Source organism: Trachypithecus francoisi, unplaced genomic scaffold (genome assembly GCF_009764315.1).
Source record: "Trachypithecus francoisi isolate TF-2019V2 unplaced genomic scaffold, Tfra_2.0 Lachesis_group4, whole genome shotgun sequence".
NCBI classification, from domain to species: domain Eukaryota; kingdom Metazoa; phylum Chordata; class Mammalia; order Primates; family Cercopithecidae; genus Trachypithecus; species Trachypithecus francoisi.
This window is the reverse complement of record NW_022681469.1, coordinates 99,076,636-99,098,949: the sequence shown is the minus strand read 5'-3', so window position 1 is coordinate 99,098,949 and position 22,314 is coordinate 99,076,636. Positions and strand designations below refer to the sequence as shown.

At 51.8% G+C, this 22,314-nt stretch overlaps 2 protein-coding genes and 1 long non-coding RNA gene across 4 annotated transcripts; 2 read left to right on the top strand and 1 right to left on the bottom strand.

The window, feature by feature from the left end:
* The first annotated feature begins 190 nt into the window (after nucleotides 1-190).
* HOXA13 (homeobox A13) lies at nucleotides 191-17,261 on the top strand. Of its 2 annotated transcripts, XR_004432960.1 has the most exons (3): nucleotides 214-1,138; nucleotides 1,864-2,414; nucleotides 17,188-17,261. XR_004432960.1 is itself a non-coding variant. In XM_033193253.1 (2 exons), the coding sequence occupies exons 1-2, from the start codon at nucleotides 214-216 to the stop codon at nucleotides 2,106-2,108; spliced, it is 1,170 nt and encodes a 389-aa protein (XP_033049144.1). In that variant the 5' UTR covers nucleotides 191-213; the 3' UTR covers nucleotides 2,109-5,921. The 2 variants fall into 2 exon arrangements, 1 of the variants encoding a protein (XP_033049144.1); XM_033193253.1 differs by lacking the exon at nucleotides 17,188-17,261 and having other exon boundaries at nucleotides 191-1,138; nucleotides 1,864-5,921.
* LOC117072829 lies at nucleotides 10,944-11,784 on the bottom strand. Its single transcript, XR_004432961.1, has 2 exons — nucleotides 11,525-11,784; nucleotides 10,944-11,401 (listed from the first exon to the last, which is right to left on the bottom strand). It is a non-coding gene; the product is annotated as an uncharacterized LOC117072829 (long non-coding RNA).
* Nucleotides 13,969-18,689, top strand: HOXA11 (homeobox A11). The gene is made up of 2 exons (XM_033193254.1): nucleotides 13,969-15,776; nucleotides 17,188-18,689. Exons 1-2 carry the CDS (start codon nucleotides 15,068-15,070, stop codon nucleotides 17,418-17,420), a joined length of 942 nt encoding a protein of 313 aa, XP_033049145.1. The 5' UTR covers nucleotides 13,969-15,067; the 3' UTR covers nucleotides 17,421-18,689.
* Nucleotides 18,690-22,314: the final 3,625 nt, after the last annotated feature.

Here is a 22,314-nt window from a genome sequence, read left to right as displayed (position 1 = left end):
TGCACCGTGCAGAGCTGGAGTCGGAGCCGCCCGCTTTGCATACGCCGTGGGCGGAGCGGGGGGGGGGCGGGCCAATGGGCGGCCGCCTGGCGCGACCCCGCGGGGCGCGATCCGCCCCCCTCGCTCGGGCCCCGGCCCCGCGCTGCGCGCTCTTCACTTCTTGGGGGCTTTTTAAAACAGCGCCACTGGGGTCTTCTCCATGCGGCTCAGGCTATGACAGCCTCCGTGCTCCTCCACCCCCGCTGGATCGAGCCCACCGTCATGTTTCTCTACGACAACGGCGGCGGCCTGGTGGCCGACGAGCTCAACAAGAACATGGAAGGGGCGGCGGCGGCTGCAGCAGCGGCGGCGGCGGCTGCGGCGGCCGGGGCCGGGGGCGGGGGCTTCCCCCACCCGGCGGCGGCGGCGGCAGGGGGCAACTTCTCGGTGGCGGCGGCGGCCGCGGCCGCGGCGGCGGCGGCGGCCAACCAGTGCCGCAACCTGATGGCGCACCCGGCGCCCTTGGCGCCAGGAGCCGCGTCCGCCTACAGCAGCGCCCCCGGCGAGGCGCCCCCGTCGGCAGCCGCCGCTGCCGCCGCCGCTGCTGCTGCCGCCGCCGCCGCCGCCGCCGCGTCGTCCTCAGGAGGGCCCGGCCCGGCTGGCCCGGCGGGCGCAGAGGCCGCCAAGCAATGCAGTCCCTGCTCGGCAGCGGCGCAGAGCTCGTCGGGGCCCGCGGCGCTGCCCTATGGCTACTTCGGCAGCGGCTACTACCCGTGCGCCCGCATGGGCCCGCACCCCAACGCCATCAAGTCGTGCGCACAGCCCGCCTCGGCCGCCGCCGCCGCCGCCGCCTTCGCGGACAAGTACATGGATACCGCCGGCCCGGCGGCCGAGGAGTTCAGCTCCCGCGCTAAGGAGTTCGCCTTCTACCACCAGGGCTACGCAACCGGGCCTTACCACCACCATCAGCCCATGCCTGGCTACCTGGATATGCCAGTGGTGCCGGGCCTCGGGGGCCCCGGCGAGTCGCGCCACGAGCCCCTGGGTCTTCCCATGGAAAGCTACCAGCCCTGGGCGCTGCCCAACGGCTGGAACGGCCAAATGTACTGCCCCAAAGAGCAGGCGCAGCCTCCCCACCTCTGGAAGTCCACTCTGCCCGGTAAATGGCGACATATTCCCAGCCCTGGTCTTCCGGCTCTGCTCCAGCTTCTCCTCCGCTCGCACCCGGGCGATCCCGGGTTCCCTTCTGTTCTCTTCCTGGTCTGCCCTAGCGGCTCTGCACCCCTGGGAGCCCAAGCATGGCTGGCTGGGGCTGCCTGCACTGCCTTGAGTTGAGCCGGTCCCTGGCCCTCCCTGGGTAAGGGGGTGGCTGGGAGAGAACTTGTGGGGACCGCGACTAGCTTCCTTCTCTCTCTGCGCCCCGCCCTCCCCAGCCCCTGACACCAATTTAAGGATGAGAAATTTACCAGAAAACGGCTCCCCAAATTGCCCCTCCCTATTCATTCTCTCAAAAATGGCTTCAGTGTAGAAGCTTCGAGTATTAGGACGGGCACCCAGAAAGGAGCCAGGCACAAAAGTGTTGTACCTTGAGCCTGGCGCTAAGGTGTGGGCCGCTGGACCAGGCTATCTCTCGAAGCTGCCTACGCGTTGCTCCTTCAGGATGGCCGGGTTGGGGACGTCACTGGAGCCCTGGGCGATTTCATTTCAGTTCAGAACTAACCACCTTCCCCACTGACCCTCTAGGCTTTGGCAGAAGGCCGGATTGTACAGCGCGTGGCAAAGAGCAGCCGGGCGCTGCAAGGCGGGTGGCTCAGATCGAGCTGTCGCCTATGCCCTGGCTGGGGTCCGATCCCTGTGTAACTTGCCTTCTCCCTTATCTTCTAGACGTGGTCTCCCATCCCTCGGATGCCAGCTCTTATAGGAGGGGGAGAAAGAAGCGCGTGCCTTATACCAAGGTGCAATTAAAAGAACTTGAACGGGAATACGCCACGAACAAATTCATTACTAAGGACAAACGGAGGCGGATATCAGCCACGACGAATCTCTCTGAGCGGCAGGTCACAATCTGGTTCCAAAACAGGAGGGTTAAAGAGAAAAAAGTCATCAACAAACTGAAAACCACTAGTTAATGGATTAAAAATGGAACAAGAAGGCAACTTGAAGAAACGCTTCAGAACTTGTTGCTTTGCCCAGATAATGATAATAATGCTTAATAATAATTGAAGAATGGGAAAGAGAAAGAGACAGACACTGGCATTTTGCTCTCCTGAAGGAGATCTCTGTCTCTTTAATGGAATCTACAACTGTTTTAAAACTTTAAGAAAGGTAAAGACTGCCAGTTCTTTCGCCAACCCCACCAGCCCAGCCCGTTAAATGTCAAACGTCAACCCCCAAAATACGCAATTTCAGATAAATTACACAGTTACTGAAATCTTGTAAGTATTTATGTGATCGTTATATTTTAGGACACTGTGTTAGATGGTAATAATCTGGAAGTTGGTTACAAAAGCAAGAGGCCATTGTAAACATCTGCTTGTCCTTCTTAGGTCGCCATTCCCTTTGCATGTTAAGCGTCTGCTCAGGTAAATCTTAGTGAAATTCCTGCCGTTGTTGTATGTTCTGCGAAACATTTTATGTGTAGATTTAGAGGGGAAACGAGAAGGTACTGAAATAATAATCTTGGAATATTTGCTGTGAAGGGAAAACGGGAGAGAAAACTCTTCTGAGGATCATTTGTCTTGGTAGTATAGTAAAACCAACTAGCTGAACCTTTCAGGCTACAAGAGAAACCGAGTTGGTAATGTCCTTTCCAGAATAACTTTTAATTGCTTATAACAAGCATATTTTGTGGCATTTGGACTATATTTACTGCCCCAATATCCGTTATTTTCCAAAGGATTTGGTATCTTTTTGAAAATGTTTAAATCATCAGATGATCCGCAGAATTCACTTTATTTGAGAAATCCCAAAAGTTTCCATCCCAACATGATGGACTTCGGTTTGAACACAATTCGTTTTTTCATTTGAATTGGCATTTCGCAATATTTGCTAAACATTTGCTGGAGAAATCATTTTTCTTTTTTCTTTTTTAGAAAACTCAAAATGAAAATTCATTCCCCTGAAATATTTAGGTGTCTTCATTCTATATTTTGATCTATTAAGAGATTAGTATTTTTCCATGTTTATTGTTTTATCAGACTGCTTTAGAAAGATTAGTGATTCATCTTCACAGCACATTTTTAAGCAGTTATTTCAACCAGCACATTCGTTTTGTTCATATTCACTATAGAATGATATCTTGTAAATAAAGGCACAAAGCACACTGTGAAAATGTATTTGTGCACCTGCTTTTTAAATATTTCTACTAAAAATGAAAAAAATAAAACCCCTTAGACCTGTAGATAGTGATGTAGTGGTATTAATTCTGTTAATAAAATAGTCACTGCCATTAAAATCTGCAGAAAATACTCTTTTCTTTCCTATGCTAAATGTGCACTGCACAGAAAGAAAAGGAGCAGGTTTGTCTTATATAAACCAAGGACCATTCTTTATTATTATTCAGTACTTTTTTTGCTACCAAATTTTTAAGAAAAGGGAGAAACCCCCATAACTAAAATCCTAAAAAATGATAAGTGCTTCAAGGAGATTAAAGTGTCAGATATTCCAAAAGGGAGAGAAAAGAAAGGAGGAAGAGATAGTATGAATTCCCAGGCTCCCTGTGGAAAATGAAAACCAGTTGTTTTGTATCAGCAATGCCTAGGCTGTCGTATTTTAAAATCTGCTGTTGGGTCTGCATGTGTCTGAGAGGGCAGGTTTTGATATCTGTTGAAATGACAGGACTACGAAAGGCCTTAAACCTTGACCTTGACGAAAAAAGACAATTTGTGACCTTGACTTTTGACAGCTCATGAATTGGCCTTAGCTGGATTAGTAGATCAAGGGCGCCACCTCGCGTTGACAAGCCTCCTTGTAATTCTTCAACCAAGGGAATCAAGAGCTCTTACCTCCTTGACTTTAGAGATTCAGTACTCAATGATTTGGCTCCAGATGGAGCAAATTTGAATATATGTAAATTATACATGTCCCTGTATATATGTAAATATATATCATATGTGTACACATGTATACATTTGCATATTAGTGCTTGTGTGTGCTTGTATATATATTTGTAGAATCTGTACAGATATCGTATCATTAATTGCTAATGACCCAAGATATTGTAATTTAAGGTGATTCCTAGAGTTGAGGTACAAAATGTACTTTACAAGATGAAGCCTTGTTCCTTTTCTCTAATGGCTAAGTTCGATTTGTCTTCACAGTGGCTTTCTCTGCATCAGATTTCTGCAGATCTGCTTTAAAACTGTACATTTTTGTTACAGTCAAAGATGTGTTCTTAAATCACCATTCTTTCCTGGTCCTCACCCTCCAACGTGGTCTCGCATTCTAATTAGACCTACTGAGGAGTCTTTACAGCAAATTAAGATTCAGATGCCTTGCTAATTCTAGAGTTCTAGAGTTATGTTTCAGAAATTCTAAGAAACCCCTCTTGAGAGGTCAGTAAAGAGGACTTAATATTTCATATCTACAAAATGACCACAGGATTGGATACAGATCTGAGTTATCCTGGATAACTCAGAGCTGAGTACTGCTCCAGGGTGGTGTGCAATCTTATATTGATGCTTGTGAATCTGCCATTTTATTTGTAGGATAAATAAATATGTTTAGTATTAACAACTTCCATCAAAACTATAATAATAATATATCTGCTGTTGACCTCTAACAACAATCAGGTGCTGTATTCAGAGTCATAAAGAATACATATGTATGTTTGTATATTTAATACACACATAGGATAATGTGTTTTTGTCGAATCTATGCTATGCACATATGTATTAAAATGTTGGTGGAACCAGTAGCCGTGGGATGCAGAATTGTGAGATGCAGGCTAATTTTATCTTTATATTAGAGGAAAGTAACAGTGAATGGAAGAACCAGATTCAACATTTTATGGAAAATAATATTGATTGGTTACAAAAGTGGCTGCCGGAAACCTCTCCAACCTCTCCTGAGGACTCACAGCTTCTTTATAGATGAGAATTATGGAAAGAGTCTCTAAAGCTGTCTCAAAAACAGGCTGGTGTTGAAACATACATATCAAAAGGGCTTGAGAAATTCAATTATATTTTGCTGCCCTGAGGATTTTCACTCCACTTGTGGAAACAAATGATAATGTTGCTTCAGACCCACTTCTCCACCTCTTGTTCCAAACAGTACTCCATTTCCAAATGATCTGCCATCAAGCCAAAGTAACAACTTTCTCCCAAAATGTTTAAAGTGGTGGAAAATCCCCTCAAAGCTGGATCAAACTGTGTGTTTAAGAACACCTCCAAAAGGGACTCTTCTGTTGACGGGGGATATTTTTCTTTAGATGTAAGAAATATTCTGAGCCTCGAGCCTAGGAAGGAGGCCAACAGCAGCTCTCCAGCCGGGATACCGCCCCTTTCGAAAGCCATCACCACTACAGGAACCCTGGGTAAAGTAGTAGCTTTCTTTTTTTCTCTCTAGTTTTTGAAACTGTAATGACAGAAGATATTTCAGGGTTGTTGTGGGGTTTTTTTCCCCCAGTTCTAAAATGGTCATTGATAGGATCGATCTTACCTAACTCTCCTCCTATTTAAAATTTCTATGGATCTACCAGATAACCAGAGGTGGGCATGGATTATTTATGATGGCTCCTTTAATGCCCAAATAGCTATCAGTCTAAAACCTGAAAGAAAAAAAAAAAAGTCCAAGGAGAGACCAGCTACCTCCTGAAAAACAGGAATAATAGTATCAGCCACTGATCCATGGATAATGTTGTTGAAAACCTGACTGAAGTATTTTTTTCTAAAAAGAAAACTCTTCCTGAATAAAAAAATAATAAAAATAGGACTTTAAAAAAACCCTACTTTTTCTATCTGCTCTCAGTACTGTCATATTTATTTAGTTACTTTAAGTGGATGATTGTTAAATGTCGCTGTGCATTTTACTCCTATTTGTGACTGATGCAGAGCTGAAGCCACCCATTCAAGTTGTGGGTTAAAAATAAATAAATAACAGAAAAGGAAAGAAAAAAATTAAAACAACCTAGTTGAAATCTTTTCTTAAAAATTCACCACTAGGCAGCGAAATTCAGCTGCAGATGCAACATTTGTGTATGGAGAGTTGACACAGATTTCACTTTGTAATAGATGTAAGTGCAGATTGCACTCTGCTGCATGTGTTTGGAGGGCTCGGTGAAGATGCAGTGTCTTGCTTCCTCTGCGAATTCCCGAGTTCAGGAGCCCAGACGGAGGTTGCCCTGGACTGCTAATCCCCAGACCCGGTGGGTTCAGAGGCGCCCTCCTGGATTTGCGGACCTCTCCCAAGGAGACGCTGGGGCTTGCTGATTTATGCGCATTCCTTTAAACTTGATCGAATGCGTGTCAGCCGACCAAGACCTGGAGAATCAGAGAAATGTGCAGCGAGTTGCTCACATCCCGTTTCTCATAAGCGAAGATGTAGAGTTATCCAAAAGGCAGAGGGAGATTTATGCCTAGGTTTTAGGACAGGCACGCTAATTAAGTTTTCATCTGCTAGGCCGCCGAGTCCATAACAGCCGGCCTCATTCTTTATGAAAATGCCCACTCAATCCTCGTGCATCTACCTATCTCTGATGAATGGCTGAATAGTGCTTGCTATTTTTAATTTTATTTTAAAGGGAAGAAAAAAGACACTGGCGCAGAAAAATTCCTCCACGAAAGCAGCCAAGGCCTTGCCACAGTTGATTTCATTTCTGCCCGGCTCTCGTGGCACTGAAGAGCCGTATCCACCGGGCAGAAATAATTACAACGCGTCTCAGAGATTTCCAAACCTCTAAGGGCTGTTGTGCGGCGACATAGGACCTCCCCCAGGTACTGGGGTGTGAACTCCGGGAGCTACCTGATGTCGCGCCCCTCGGGGACTGAGGCGCAGCCCCAAACCCTCCAAGCTTCTACAAGAACCCCCTACTCAAAATGGAGGCTCAGGCCGGTGCAAAGCCGGCCTCCCTCGGACGGCACGCGGGCCGGTCGGGGCTGCGGTAGGACGGCGGGCTACTGTCCCAGCGCGGAACCGCGAGGGCCGGGTCTGTGCGGGTGAGTGGCCCCGCAACTGCAGGCTGACGTCACCGCAGGCCGCGCGGGCCTTCGCGGGACTCCCCGGGCGCGGCTGGATCAGCACAAGCCGACTTCAAGGAATGTTTGGTGCGGGTGCCCACTTCTCCGCCCCGCCCCGCCCTCCCCAAGAGAATAATCCGGTATTTAATCTCTCCCGGTCTTAATTCTTGGCAGCGTGGAAGGTGGTTTGCAACGGGAAATAAAACTTGACAGGAGCATTTTCTCTAAAAGGGATTTTGAGACGAGCTGAAAAGAAACCGTGTTTTGCTCTACCAAATACTTCCGCTTTCTGAACCCGGAGCCGAGGGGAGGGAGCGATCCGAGGGAGCGGAGAGCAACCCGGGCACGCGGGGCCACGCTGTGCACCCCACTGGCCGCGCCGGCCGCCAGGGCGGGAGGCAGCCTCGGGCACGGCTGCGCCCCGCGCCTCTACCACGCTCCGCGCCGCTAGGCTGTAGGCCCCGGCGCCGCCCGCAGCCCGAGGTCGGGACCCCGCGCATGGGACCGTGGCACCGGCAGGTCCCGGTTGGCACCCAGAGTGGTACCCAGGCGCTGGCTGAGGGAGGCTGGGGTCAGGCGAGAGAAGAGGGCCCTGGAGAGAGGGCCTTAAGGAGCTTGGCGTTAGCTCTGAGCCTCTGGCCTGGGGGGGTTGGCAACAGCAGCTTGCAAGAAGGGTGGTTAGAGCAGGGCTGGGGGCTTTGTTTCCGGCCTCGAGTCTGCGGACTCTGCACAAAATGGAGGGGGAAAGGGGGTGAGCGCGCAGCAGGCGTGGGTCGAGCGGACTGCTATTGGGTGGAGGAGGCTGGAGAGAGCAGAGTCCCCCTCCCCGCCGCTCAGCTAGCGCCCTTCTCTCTCGCCGTAAAGGTCAAGTCCTCCGCGCCACGGCCGCCTTCCATGGTCAGGGCCGGTCGCTGCCGCGGCCTCAAGAAGGCACAAGACGCACAGTTAGCTTGCTGCAAGCGGGTTCTGGTAGCCTGGGCTCTGGGCTCGTGCACTGGAGGCAGAGATTCTTTCTTGATTTCCAACTCTCCCATTCCCAGCCCTGTTGGAAAGGAGTCCTGGCAGCCACGGTTGGCCCAGTCTGTGTCCCCGTCCCAGAAGAGCGGGATTTGCCCCAGTCCAGCAGACTTCGGAGCCCGCTGAGGCCTAGCAGGGGCGAGAGGGAGCGCCTGCAAGCCCAGGGGAGAGGACGTGGCTGGATCGGAGTTCTGGGTCCTGGTAGGAACATAGGGCCGAGCAGGGCCGACTTGGCGGGGAAGAGGATAGGGGAGCCAAGACCCTGCTGGAGAGCCTCTCCTGGGGTCCCTGAGTCCAGGCCCCTCCGTAGTGCGTGGCAGGCCTTTGGTGAGACCCTTGATGCTCCTCTCCTACCTAAAATCCACACTGAGATGTGAGGCGCAATCTTCCAAGGTAAAAACCCCTGACTCCCAGCCCCCAAGAATCCTTCACTGCACTCTGCAAGGGAGAGAGCCCCTTACCTCCTGCCCATAGCCTGCCTCCAGCAGGTCAGAGCATCAGGCCCTGCGGTAAACAGTTAGCTTAAGCCTGATCTGCCGCTGAGCCTATCTCTCCAGGTGAACCAAAGAGGACGTGCAAAGGATTTCTTTTCGCGGAAGCGAAAAATCTGGGTTGTACCCCTAGGGCTACATGGCTGGGCTGGGCTGTGGGGGTATATATAGCAGAAACAATTGTCTGTGAATGGGTAGCAGGAATGCCTGGCAGCGTGTGTAGGGGAGGAGGGCTGGATGGGGTGATGGTTCTTCTCAAGCCTGGAATGTGAGCTACCACGAGCACTGAGTGGAAATAGAGCTGCCCTAGGAAGCAGTTGGAGCTTTGTGGCATGGGGGCTTTCTGTGAGCTACAGCTGTGGGGACCGAGACCCAAGGACCAGAGCCAACCTTCGGGTTGGGCCACCCCCTTTTGTCTTCTTTATCTCAGACACACTCTGCTGGGAAACCCGTTTGGGCCAAAGCTGCACGGCGAATGGAAGGCAGACCCTGAGAACTAGGGCTTCGCCCTTCAAAGTCTCCCCCACCCCATTTGTTCCCACTCTATAGGAAAAAGAAGTCTAATAATTGGCAACAATAAAAATAAAAATAGTTATTAAAGGAAGTAATCTTCTCTTCTCCCTTCAGTTTGGGATCCACTAATGTAAATGATAACCAGATTGCTTGGGTACTTGAGACCCTCAGCTGAGCCCTGTGCCCTACTCTGCAGTGGCCAGGGGAAGAGTATGGGCCTTTTCAGATATTTAGGGGCTTTGAAGGATGACTGAAACTGCCAGTCAGACCAAGCAGAATTATGAGGTCAACTTCAGGGCACTACCTGTTTCTGAGCTTTTAGGAAGTGTAGGGGACCTTGGAGGAGGGTGAGTGTCTCAGCAAAGGGACAAATTAACTCCTGCCTCCACCTGGTAGTGACAGAGGTGATCTCTTGATTTTTTATCGAAGCCTCAGTGCTGCCTTTGGGCAGCACCTGGAAAATGTGATGGATTGGCAATGATCTGGCAATAAGCCATGCCCTGAAAACAAATACTGGGAGATCTCCTGGGCCTTCCCAGGCAACCCACCTCCCCAGCTCACCATGGAAGACAGAGGTGCCCACAGGAACCCTTCTATTTGGAAGGAGATATTCCTGAAATGGAGGAGAAGAGCTCTGTTGCCATTTCTACCCAGGGCCTCCCGGCCAGTTCTTGCACCTGTGTGCAGTATGATCACCAGGGTTGAAATACTCTTCTGTGTAGCTTTCTAGAAACAGCACGACATTTGTGGACAGAGGAAAGTAAGGGCTTAGGCAAGCAGGAGGAGGCAAAATATTGATGGTGCCCTAAGCAATCCAACAAGAGAGAAACTTAACTGTAGCCATCTGGGAGTGAGATTCAGTCTGTGAAGTGGGTCCTCACCCCTCCCAGGCCTATCCCATCTGGGTTGCCCAGCCTAGAAAAGCAGCAGCTGGGTCTGCAGAAGAGAAGGAGGAAGTGTTGGGGAAGAAAGGAGGGTAGAGAAGGGAGGGGAGAGGAAGAGAGATAAGCTGGACTTGGTGGGGCCTTGGGGTGGAGTATTCCAAAGAAGGAGGTGGGAGACTTAGTTCAGGCTCTGGTGGAGGCCCAAAGTTGGGGAAGAGTCAGGGACCTAACAGCCCCTCTTCTCTGCACCTGAGTATTGGGTGCCCTCCAGTGGCACCTCAGCCCTTGCTCAGTCTAGCAGAGGCATCAAAAAAGGTAGGGAAGAGTCCCAGCAGGTGAGAATGGCTGGAAGGAGGCAGGGCAGGAGACAGGAACTGTAGGAGGCACAGGAGCAGGAGCAGGAACTGTAGGGGGACAGGACCCCCTTGAGAAGGACAGTGGTGACTGGGGCAGCTTGGCATTGACATTGAGACTATGGACAAATGCTGGGCATTCAAAGGCCTGCATGTGCAAGTACTGGGGACTTCGCATTCTCAGATTTCTGGAACAAGGAGCAGCTGCTGCCTCCCAAGCCAACCCCAAGGAGAGAAGAGGGTGGCCCAGCAGCTTTGTCAGTTGGAGCTGGGAAGCCTGGAGTGTGGAGGTGCTCCCGGCCACCCGGCTCTATCCTCCCTTGGAGTAAGAGGGTGTTAAGCTGCCTGTCAAGTAACGATCCTTGCAGCTCATGTCCCTTGAATGACTGTGCTGGAAACGCCCCCAGCACAACAACCACGGTAACAAGGCCTCGCATTGCTTCAAGGCCACGCAGCCTGGGCACTGCCCGCCGGCGCCCTCCCGCTGCCTCCCGGACCCCTCCGGCTGCAAGAAGAAGCGGAGGCAGCAGAGGAGCCTGGACCCACTTTATTCCGATATTCCGCCTGCAAAGGCGGTGGAACGAAGCGTAAGGCTCAGGGATGGTCGTCCCCAGAGAGGAGGGTCTCGGAGGCGCTGCGCAAGCCCCCCCTCCCCAACCCTTCGGGCCAAATCAGACGAAGCCTCGGAAAGGCTCGGTCTGTTTTGCTGACCAAATCTCCTTGTTAGCCGTTTCCGCCTGACAAGCCTGGCGCGGGCGTCGGCCTTCTCCTCTCCGGGTGGCCACCTCCAAATGCCGCACGGGGAGCGATGGGGCCCGGCCTTGCGGAGGGCTGCCTGGACCTTGAAATTTGGAAAAACAAGAAGAGACTGAACCGGCTCCCTCCCTTCTCTGCAGACACACACGCACCGTCAGGCCGCCGCCACTTCCTGCCTTTGTTTTTCTTCCTCCGAACATTTTTTGGCCTCTTTCATTAGCCGCGGTGGGGCTCTGGGTTGACGATAAAAGGAAATACACCCTGAACAGTTTTCTGGAGATGGCGCGAGCTCTGGAGCTCCTGAGAAAGAACAGCTCTTGGGAAGCCAGTCGCCAGGGCCAATGTCACAGCCTTACCCGCGCCGGCCTCTTCAAGTAATGGAACTCGGACTTGGCCTTCCGGGGCGGCTTTAGCCTCAGTCGGGTCTTTCCCAGAGCCCAGTGGGTTACGCTCGGCTGTTGGACCTCCTGCAAAGCTGAAGAGTCAATCATAGGATCAGAGCAAAGTCAAAACCAAGGACCCGAAGGTCTGCCTTCTCTTCTTCCCCTAAATTTGGTCTGATCCTCAGAGCTGCGCCCACCCCTCACCCCAGCCGCCTGCCTGGAGAAACCTTCACATTCACACCGCCAGCGTATTCCGCACACAAGGGCAGGAGCGGGCAAAACTGGAACATTGCGCAGTCTTGGGGACCTGAGTACCCTTCTCCTATTCCTGCTGGGCAACTAAAAGCGTTCGATCACTCCAGGCTTTTTCCCTTCTGCTGATATCAAAAGTCTTTTCCCTCATCCATCTTCAGGGCAGCGCCCCCACACACCCCCTTCCAGGCTGCAAGTCCCTCCGGGCACCCGGCTTCGGTGCAGCCTGCCGGAATGCCCTGCCAGCCGCTCCCGGAACGCCTTTTTCACCCCCAGCCTTTTATCCGGAATTCGCCTTTGTCTCCTGCGGACACCCATGGGATCCAGCCCTGCCAGCACCCTCTCGGTCTGGCCCTCCAGGAGGACATGGGAGGCAATGGTTATGTGGAACAGCGCATCCCCCCATACCGACCTTTCTGCCGGGACCGCTCTCCCTGACACCAGGGGAAAACCGATCTAATTAAGAGAGGGGCTGCCTGCCGCTGGGGGAGGTGGCCTGGCATCTCCCGCTGGCGGGCCACCACAGCCCCGTCTGTTCAGGCACAAGCTGAAGTTGACTGCCAAAACTGCTATAAAACCGCAGGTCTGTCTAGAACTGTTTTCGGTTTTCCTAGACGCCCCCGGGTTCAATTATGGTCTTAAAAGCCCTAATACAAGTGCAAGAATTTGTTTGCCTTCACCCAGAGGCGGGGCGAGCCCCGCAATGGTGGCGCCTTTGTTATGGCAAAGTCACTGAAACCCTTCATGCATTCCTTTTGTTCGAAGGTAGGGGTGGTGAGGACTGGGTGGGCTGCAGAGAGAGTTTGGGATAGCCAAAATCAAGCCAGGGAACAGCTCGAATACCTTTGTTTGAAACCTCTCCTTCTGTCTTTTATATTCTGTCTCTAAAAAAGAGATGCTGTGGAGAAACAAATATTTTGCCTTGTTGGTCACTGCTGGAAATAGAAGTTTTTTCACCGCAGGGCAATTCTGTAAATGTGCTTCCCAGCTTTAGGAGGTCTGAAGCTACTCTTCTCCAATAACCTTCCTTCCCATTGGAACTTCTCACTCACAGCACTGCTGCCCTCTGGACAAGCCACAGTGGACAAATATGTCAAGCTAAAGATGCACAAATAATTTCAGGTTCAGTTCTCAGGGATTCAAGGGACATGAAAGTTCTTGTAGCAAATCTTGAATAAAGAGTTCATTAAACCAATGTGTCCAAGTAGCTTGATTTGTGATAAGCAATCCTTGCAAAGGTGGTGGTGGGGGGAGGTGGAGAGCCACAGAAACATTAATGCTAGTAAATTAGTTTACTCGACTACAGAGTAATTACTCGATATTATTTATATTTACAGCAGGTATTCAAATGCAATGGTAGACCATTATTTGGAGAAAATACATAATGAGAATATTTCTTTTCCAGTGCAATACATGATTAGATTTGTTATTGAGTCAGTTACAGTCAGCTCAGCAATAAATAAATAAATCGATGATGACACTTATATACTAAAGATCTTAGAGTTTATACTCTAAATTTCCCCCAAAATATGTAAATACCTTTGGCTATTTCCTGGAGAGGGAAAAGCAAAAGGTTATCTTTTTATATATCTTTTATTTTCCTTCAGCAAACCCCAGATCCTTCCAAGAAGAGAGTTGTTGGGAGGCCTCAGGTCTGGGCCCCTCTCAGCTCCTGGCCCTGCCTGGCTGCTCTGTGTCCTCTCCCTTCTTTCGCTTCCTCCAAACATTGCTCCTTCAATCCTGCAGGTTGTGGAGCATATTTTGCCTTCTTAATTTATTTTTTTCCTCTTCTCAAGAAAGCTAGACTCAGAGTATTGTTATGGTTTCTCTTTATCCTTAGCACAAACCTAGCCTTTTAAAGGCATACCTGTCCCCCCAGGTGCAGGGAGTTGGGGAAGCACCTCTCCTTTCTCTGGCATTGTATTCCTTCTGTGGAATCAACAGTAGGAAAGGCACAGAGCTCTCTGATTTTTGCCCTGCACATCCCTTGCTTTCACTCTCACACATTGCAAGGAAAGAGAGAAGGAGAGCAGGAGAGTAGGCGAGTTACCCCTTTCTCAGCCACCTCTCCTTGGCCCTCAGCCCGTCCTTTCCACCCCCATTCTCCCCACACCCCTGGAGCTCTGCAAGCAGCCTGGTGGGCCCCCCACGAAGATGCAGCATACCCAGGAGAAGGCTCCTCGGATGTCAGCGCCTCTAAAGCAGCCCAAGGGTTGCCTCAATTGCATGGTTTCCCGCGTCCTCAGCTCCAGAAGACCAGGCAGATGGGTGGACCGGTGAGCAGCGGGGCAGCCCCTCTGCCGAGTCACTCCGAAGCCCGGCAGGCAGCGAGGAGGAGGGGGTTTCTCCAAGGACAGAAGGTGGGATGAGGAGGCAGGCAGGGAAGATGAGGGGAGAGGTGGATCCCGGGTAAGACGAAGGCCCTTCCGGGCCCTGCGGATCAGTGACAAACCGCGGGGAGAAGCCGTTCTGGCTGTGGGCAGTTTAGGGACGGAAGGCACTAAAGCGCTTCGGAAGTGACCATGAATGAGAGAGTGTAATCAAGTCACCGTGCAAATCGGACAAGCCACCAGGCAGGCACATCCACGGCTTCAAACTCTGGCCCCGAAGGGGTTCCGGCTAGGAGCGGAGGCAGAGGCGCTTCCCACAGCAAGTCTATGGGAGGGGGACTGCGAAGAAGAGGGTGCAAATGCGAGCCTCCAGGAGAACAGACTCCGAGACCACAAGCCACACAGCGACAGGCTCCCACCTGGCTATCCCCAGTCCAGGGCACCCCTCACCCACCCGGGGAGCTGCGGGTGGGAGGTGGGGACGAGAGTTGAGCTCTCACCGCCCTCTGCACACTCGAGAACCAGGACCCTGCAATTGAGCACAAGCATGCTGCATGGGGGCGCACCCCAGCCTCTCCGCTCGCCGGGAGACCCCCAGCCAACATGAGTTACACCGGCGATTACGTGCTTTCGGTGAGAACACCGAGTGACGATCTGTTGCTTCCCCTGAGGTGGCTACAAAGAAAGGAAGCCGGGAGGGAGGGGAGGGGAGGAAAAAAAAAAAGGAAAGGGGGGGAGAAAGGCCCGGACTAGCTCGCAGCTTGTCAATTTCAACATCGGGTCACATGACCAGCACCTCCCTGCTAAGGATGGGGATAGATTTCCACGTCAGCTTACGTCTCCAAATTTCTACTTCACGGATCCGCTTCAAAGAGGCAGCTGCAGTGGAGAATCATGTTAAGCTCGGCTACTGCGGAGAGCCCAAGGTAGCCCAATGATGGATTTTGATGAGCGTGGTCCCTGCTCCTCTAACATGTATTTGCCAAGTTGTACTTACTACGTCTCGGGTCCAGATTTCTCCAGCCTCCCTTCTTTTCTGCCCCAGACCCCGTCTTCGCGCCCAATGACATACTCCTACTCCTCCAACCTGCCCCAGGTCCAACCCGTGCGCGAAGTGACCTTCAGAGAGTACGCCATTGAGCCCGCCACTAAATGGCACCCCCGCGGCAATCTGGCCCACTGCTACTCCGCGGAGGAGCTCGTGCACAGAGACTGCCTGCAGGCGCCCAGCGCGGCCGGCGTGCCTGGCGACGTGCTGGCCAAGAGCTCGGCCAACGTCTACCACCACCCCACCCCCGCCGTCTCGTCCAATTTCTATAGCACCGTGGGCAGGAACGGCGTCCTGCCACAGGCTTTCGACCAGTTTTTCGAGACAGCCTACGGCACCCCGGAAAACCTCGCCTCCTCCGACTACCCCGGGGACAAGAGCGCCGAGAAGGGGCCCCCGGCGGCCACGGCGACCTCCGCGGCGGCGGCGGCTGCAGCCACGGGCGCGCCGGCAACTTCAAGTTCGGACAGCGGCGGCGGCGGCTGCCGGGAGACGGCGGCGGCGGCGGAGGAGAAAGAGCGGCGGCGGCGCCCCGAGAGCAGCAGCAGCCCAGAGTCGTCTTCCGGCCACACTGAGGACAAGGCCGGCGGCTCCAGTACGTATAAAGGCAGCGCCCTGCGCTTTATGAAAGGGGAGTTGGAAATCTAGCGCAGCACCGCTGTTAAATTTTTATATGCTGTTTTATAAGCATATAAGGTTTATGAAGGGCCTTTAGGTTTCCCCCAACAAAACTTTGTTATAAAAGGCGGGATCACGTGGCGAGTGCTGAAATTGGCCGTGAAATACCCACCGGCCAAGGCATGCCTGCAAAAAAAAAAAAAAAAAAACAACTCTTTTCCCTTTTTTCCCTTCTCAGCTCCCAAGCCCGGCAGCTCGACCCCGCTCGGGGCCAGCTCCGGGCTGGGGAGCCAGAGGTGGGTGCCTGTAAATTCCCCCTGCAAGGGCTTCGGGAGCCTTTGATAGCGAGGTAATCCGGAGATTTTTATAAAAGCCATGTGTTGCGCCGGGACTCCAGTCCGGCCGGGATTCAAAGGCGTCGCTGTTTAACGACGGCGCTAGGAGCGCGTTTAACAGATAAAGTAGCCCGCTTAGCTCCAGCAATATATTAAAAGAAACAAATTAACCCAAAGTTGGCCTTTTTGTCCAAAGGAAGCCATTTTCCTCTGGCATGGTGGCAATTACGTGCCTCCTTCTGCCCAAGTGCATGTTATTCACAATTGTTATTCAATCTGTCAAAAGCGATTTTTTTTCTTGTCTTGTGGGTCTTTTTTTTTTTTTTTTTTTTTTGTAAGGGGGATCAAGTAGAGCCTGCCCGCAGCTTCGGGAAGCCCCCTTTCCCTTCACCCTACCTAAGATAGCACCGCTGCTCTGCCGTGTGCAGGGTGACCGTATGTCCGTGGTGCTCAGCGAAGGCCTAGGGTAGGGGGCTTCCGCTGCCACCTCCCCACCTCGGGGGAGCCGGGAGGCTGGCTGGGGAGGCAGGAGCTGGTGGCCAGGACTCAGGCTGACAAAGACCCGGCAGCCGCCCCAGATGTTAACGACTGCCCAGTCTTGGCCGCAGCCTGGAAAGATTGGGACTGGAGCCGCCTTTACTGCCTTGGGAAGGGGCAGCCCAGGTGCTGGAAGGTGAAATGTCCGCAGGCGGCTGTTTGTTTAGTCTGGCCGGCGAGAGGCAGCCGGCAACCCCCACTCGGCTGCTTTCAAAGAGGCTTAGGCAGCGCAAACTCGCCTGTTGCTGTGCGAAGCCCTCCTTTCTGTTCTGGGGGCAGCGGGAGCGGCTTCCCCGGGGGCCTATCTAGGGAGCTGGCTTTTATCTGTGGCTGAGCCTCCAACTGCGACGGTTCCAAGCATGCAGTCATAGCGTTAAAGGCAGGGGCCTGGGGAGACTTTGACGGGGCTTGGGCTGGACCACCCGTCCCTGTGGCAGCCCTTCTCCTCAGCTATGGGCTCTGGTGTGGATTGCAGCCCCACACCTGACTCACCCCCTGCCTTTTCTCCCTCCACAGGTGGCCAACGCACCCGCAAAAAGCGCTGCCCCTATACCAAGTACCAGATCCGAGAGCTGGAGCGGGAGTTCTTCTTCAGCGTCTACATCAACAAAGAGAAGCGCCTGCAACTGTCCCGCATGCTCAACCTCACTGATCGTCAAGTCAAAATCTGGTTTCAGAACAGGAGAATGAAGGAAAAAAAAATTAACAGAGACCGTTTACAGTACTACTCAGCGAATCCACTCCTCTAAGGCTCCAGCGGCTGGAATTGGGTGGGGGGCTTCATACACATGAGATAATATGCAGATTTTGCCCTTGACAAGGTCAAGCCACATGGTGACTTTTGAAAAGAGGTGTGCAAGAGAGGGATGCATGGAGATAGCCCCACAAGAGGCGGCTTGGGACTCTCTTGATTAAGATCTCAGTGGTTAAGATTCCTAATAATCATTGGATTCTGAGAGCTGTGTATCAGCTAGAATGACAGGTTTGGGACCCCTGGTGGTTCACTCTTGGAGCCTGCAGAGCTGCAGGCTGGGTGTGGTCTCCACTGGGGACTGGGCCCCCTGCCAGACCCCTTGGAGGCTAACCCCTCCACATCCTCCCTCTACTGGGAGCCTACCCACCCCCAGGACCCCTGAGTCAAAAAGCTGTGTGCTCTCCAAGACCAGTTCAGCCTGGGGACAGGGGCAGGAGGAAGGGGTAGGATTACTAGGTGCCCAGAATGAGGCTGCTTTCCAAAGCCAATGTGAACGGCGGCGGCTGGACTTAGAGGTGGCTATGAGGTGGAAGAGGGCTGCAAATCCTTGTGGGAAAAGAAATCTGTGATTCCAGGTGGCGTCAGTGTCGGTCCACTCCTCCTAGCCACCCACCACACTTATCCAGCCCTGAGTTCCTAGCCACCGCCTCCTACAGCCCACCTGGCTTTTCTTTCTACCAAAAGAGGGTGTTGGTTCCAGCCTACCACTCAGGCCCAAAGCCTGGTCGCAGAGTGGACTGTTCCCTGAGGTGGGAGATAAGGAAAAGCCAAGAAGCTGCAGCTGAGATCTCTGCAGGAAATGGCTGTGGAGTGCAGCAGTTTGGCAAACTCTCCACCACATGTAATGAAGCTTGGATTTGCTCAGTGTCTGGCTGCGGAGCAGCAGGCCTGGCCAGCAGGTCTCCAGCTTTGGCTATGAGGGCCTTGAGTCCCCCAAAACACCGGATTCCAGCACCACACTCTACCCTCATTGGCTCCTGAACTGAGCTTGGAAGCTTCTGGTGACCTTCCAAGAGCCTGAGAGTGAGGTGGAATTATTTTAAAAGATAAATATTATATTATATATATATATTTCCCTGAAGGAACCAAAGCGAATTTTAAAAGATGCAATGTAGAGGGGAAAAGAGATGATGAAAATATTTAAAGCCTCTATCTGTTTACAGTGTTCCACGGTTAAACTCGCTCACTGCTAAGAATATTTGAATGTATGCTTCATACAGGGATGGTGTTCAAAAAACTTGTAAATAAAGGAACCATAACCAATTTTGTTTTTCTTTCTTTCTTTCTTTCTTTCTTTCTTTCTTTCTTTCTTCGCCATTAGTTGATTTCCTTTGGGGTGTTGGAGGGGGTGGAAAAGGTATTGAGAATGGTCTTTTTAATCTCTTGCAACATTTGGAAAGTGTTAGGGAAATGCTCAGAGGCAATCGGCCTGCCTAGACTGGGGATCTCATCTGGGAAAGCCAGGCACCCTCCCGTTGAATCTCCTTTGCCTCCCTGTATTAAGAAATGTCTATTGGCTCCATTTGTACTGGGAGTGTTGGCCTGTCCTCAATTCTGGTTCTTACCCACCGTGTGTGTTGCAGCATGTATACAGGCAACTGGACACAAGGAAAATAAAGACACAAGGAAATTGGAGTATCCTGGTGTGACATTCCTCTCCCTGATCGCCTTTTACTGCCAAATGTCTGCCCCCCTCCCCCCCCCCCCCCCCCAAGAAAAACGCCCTACCTAGTTGAGGGGCAAGTTATCAGGCCCCTGAGAGGGTGAGAAGGTGACTAAGTCAGGAATTGGCTACAATAGAAGCCAGGCTTAGGAAGCCAAGGTGGTTGGCTATGTCCTTGTGGGAAGCGGGGACCTGGGGATGGGGTATCTCAGGGCCTGGAATAATGGACTTTATCCCCTCAGACTGACCTCAGCCCTGGAGAGGGCCTTGGGGCCTGAGGTGGCCAACAGGTCAGACCCCAGGCTGCCCTCGCTCACCTCAGGACCGCTAGGCCTACAGTGGGACCGTCCGGGGGCCCGTGGAGGCTTCAGCAAGCCCGGTCTGGGTTCCAAGGCAGAGCAGACTCCCAGGAGCCTCTAAGGGTGCTTTCTCCCCACTCCCAGCGGAGGCTGTTTTTTCCCTTTGGGAAAAAAGAAAAAAAAAAAGGATGCCAGTTTCCTCTTTGTTTGCTGCCTTTGAACTTCTGCCTTAAAATTGGACATCACCCATAACCTTGAGGAGAAGGACTGAAAGGACAGAGCCCTTTGTTGCCCACCCCACCCTCTCTTCAGCCACCCAGGCAGGGCCAGAGCAGCAGATAGGGTCGCATTTGGAGAGAGGCCCCAGACCCCACTCTGTTTATTTGTTTGTGTGTTTGTCTAACTGGAGCGACTGGGGAAATCGAGCTGAAAGGGGAGTGGGACAGACCCCGAGATGAATGTCTAGGTTGATAGGCAGACACGCAGAGACGAACAAGGGCCCTCCTGGGGGGCAGGGAGGGGGCGGGCTGGGAAGCCTGAGTTTAGGGAAAGACTTCCTTTGGGATGGTTAAAGATTAACCAAAGTCTCTCAAGTTGCTAGAGAGAGTCTAGTCAGGAGGACTGCTCGCGGGCGGGCGGCGGGCGGGCTCGGGTTTGATTTCTGAGCCCTATAAAAGCCCATCCTCTGATTGCTGTGACAATGCGGTCGTAAACCCGTCCGGGGCCGGCGAATTTGCATATTTGGAATGCGCTGCTATAAACCCGGCTAGGGTTTTGCAGCGATTTCTTAGATGTAAAAATGAGATCTCAATAGCAGCGGGCTGGGCACATCCTCTCCTCTCTCCCTCTCTGCCCGGAGCCGATTTCCCTCTCTCGGCTCGGGGCTGGAGCTCCGGCCCAACCTAGGCGCGCAGCCGCCACGAGATGGCGCACTTCCGATCAATGTCAAAGCCGCCGGGGAGCCGGGAACCCCAGCGTGATTCTTGGCCTTTGTTCGTTTCTGATACTAAGAGCAGCACGGTACATTATTTCACTTGTCCCGCTCCCCTTCGTATCAGAAAAAGGGGGCTCACCCTCAAGAAGTGCTTGGTATTGTAATTTTAAGCAACGCGCATTCGCTAGGCCTCGCGAGCGTCGCCGCGCGGAGAAGCCAGCTGCCCCTTGGCAGTGATTTCGGAAATGTGTCAAGGTAAGAGGCCACAAGTTTAGCAATTTCAGTCTGGTGGGGCGCGAGTGGGAAGGTGGCCGATGTCTAAGCAGGGTTCTCGGGAACTTGGCTGGGTTTGTGGGGTGATGCGGTAAGGAGCCCCCACCCCATTGCTGCCGAAGGTTGGAAAGCAGGGGGAGGCCTAAGTAGAAAAGTTGAGGATTTTATTTCCTTGCGCTAGCATTTCACCCAAGGCGAATCGTTCGATTTTTGTAGAAATATTCAGAATAGAATGGGCTAGGGATGAGAGGTAACTAGGAGAAAGGGTTCCAGCTGTGCTGGGATAGGGGGCTGTGGGAGCGGAAAAAAAAAGAGAGAGAGAGAGATGATGGGGGTTGAGGAAAACAGAAAGTTTCCATTCTAAACAATGGGGTGGTAGAAGTCTGCGGCCGCTAAGGCGAGCGCATTCCCAGGGGCAGACGTCCTGGAGGTCACTGGTTTCCTACTAGGTGCATCTCTAGGTCTGCCCAGTAGCTTGGAGAAAACCTTTGTTCCGAAGAAGGCCAATTCGGAGAAGTCGCATGTGATTTTTGAGAGTGCCAGACAAGTCTCTGTATTGCATACTTGGAGTGCGCTGTTATAAACCTGGCAATTTTGCAGCAATTTCTTACATGTGAAAATTAGATCTTTTGTAAAAGATATTTTGCAAATATGCAAAAATGTATTGGTAAATACTAACACTTTATTTTTTTTTAAAGCTGGGGCCGAGGATAAATTTTGACGGAGCAATCACTCCATCGGGGTTGTCATCAAACACATTTTAAATGATAAAAATTCACTTACATTTGGAGGGCCGATTCAAATTCCCTCTTTCTCCTGTATTTATTTTTTAATACTATTTTTCCATTAGTTTCCCACATTTTTTTCTTTTCCCAAATATACAGTGCATGGTGAGTGGGGGGAATCCCAGAGAAAGTAGGCACTCCCTGTTGTGTAAATTTTGCCTATCATAGTCTTTGCTGAAGGCTGGCTCCCAAACTGTGCCGGAGCAAAGCAACAAGGCAAGAAATGAGCGCTCACCCAGTGAGCTGCTCTCTGCAGCGGGAGCCCGCCCTACAATGCCCGAACTGCCTCCAGTTCTAAGGCAAGAGGAGGTTTATTATGAACAAAACTAAGAATATTGCAACTCAAAGGGTGTGTGAAAAGGCCCCAACACTTCCCTAACAGGGGTGGGGCCATCTCAATGGTTGGATTTAGAAAAACTTTAGAAGTATGTTGTTTAGTAATAGATTGCACCTGATAGATTCAAAACAGACACATCAAATATCCCTGAAAATGTTGACATTCTTAAAGATGAATCAGAAAAGAACGTCATTGCTTGTGGAAAAATTTTCTAACTATGCATAAATGCATGGATCTGAGAAGCTCTGATTTTTTAAAAATTTTTTTGCTAAAGCCAGATATGTAAAAGCAGACTTTATTTTTCCTCTGTGGGGCTGCAGCCCAACTCCACCGCTGGATAATTCAGAGCCTTGAAAGCATTGAGAGTGCCCTCCAGAAACAAATTTTTTACCAGCAGTTTCGATCTCAGGACCTGGTATTTTTTCTTTAGGAACTTGTTTTTCATAATAGTTTATTTCTCATTGCTTACAAGGGCCTACTCAGAAGGAGTACCTAGTGAACTGCAGCCTGATCCTTGCCGAAGGCCTTAATCCATGGGCCTGGTGTTTACTTTGGCCCCATAGGGCTGGCGGGCTATTACCCAGGTAGAAATGGGCAG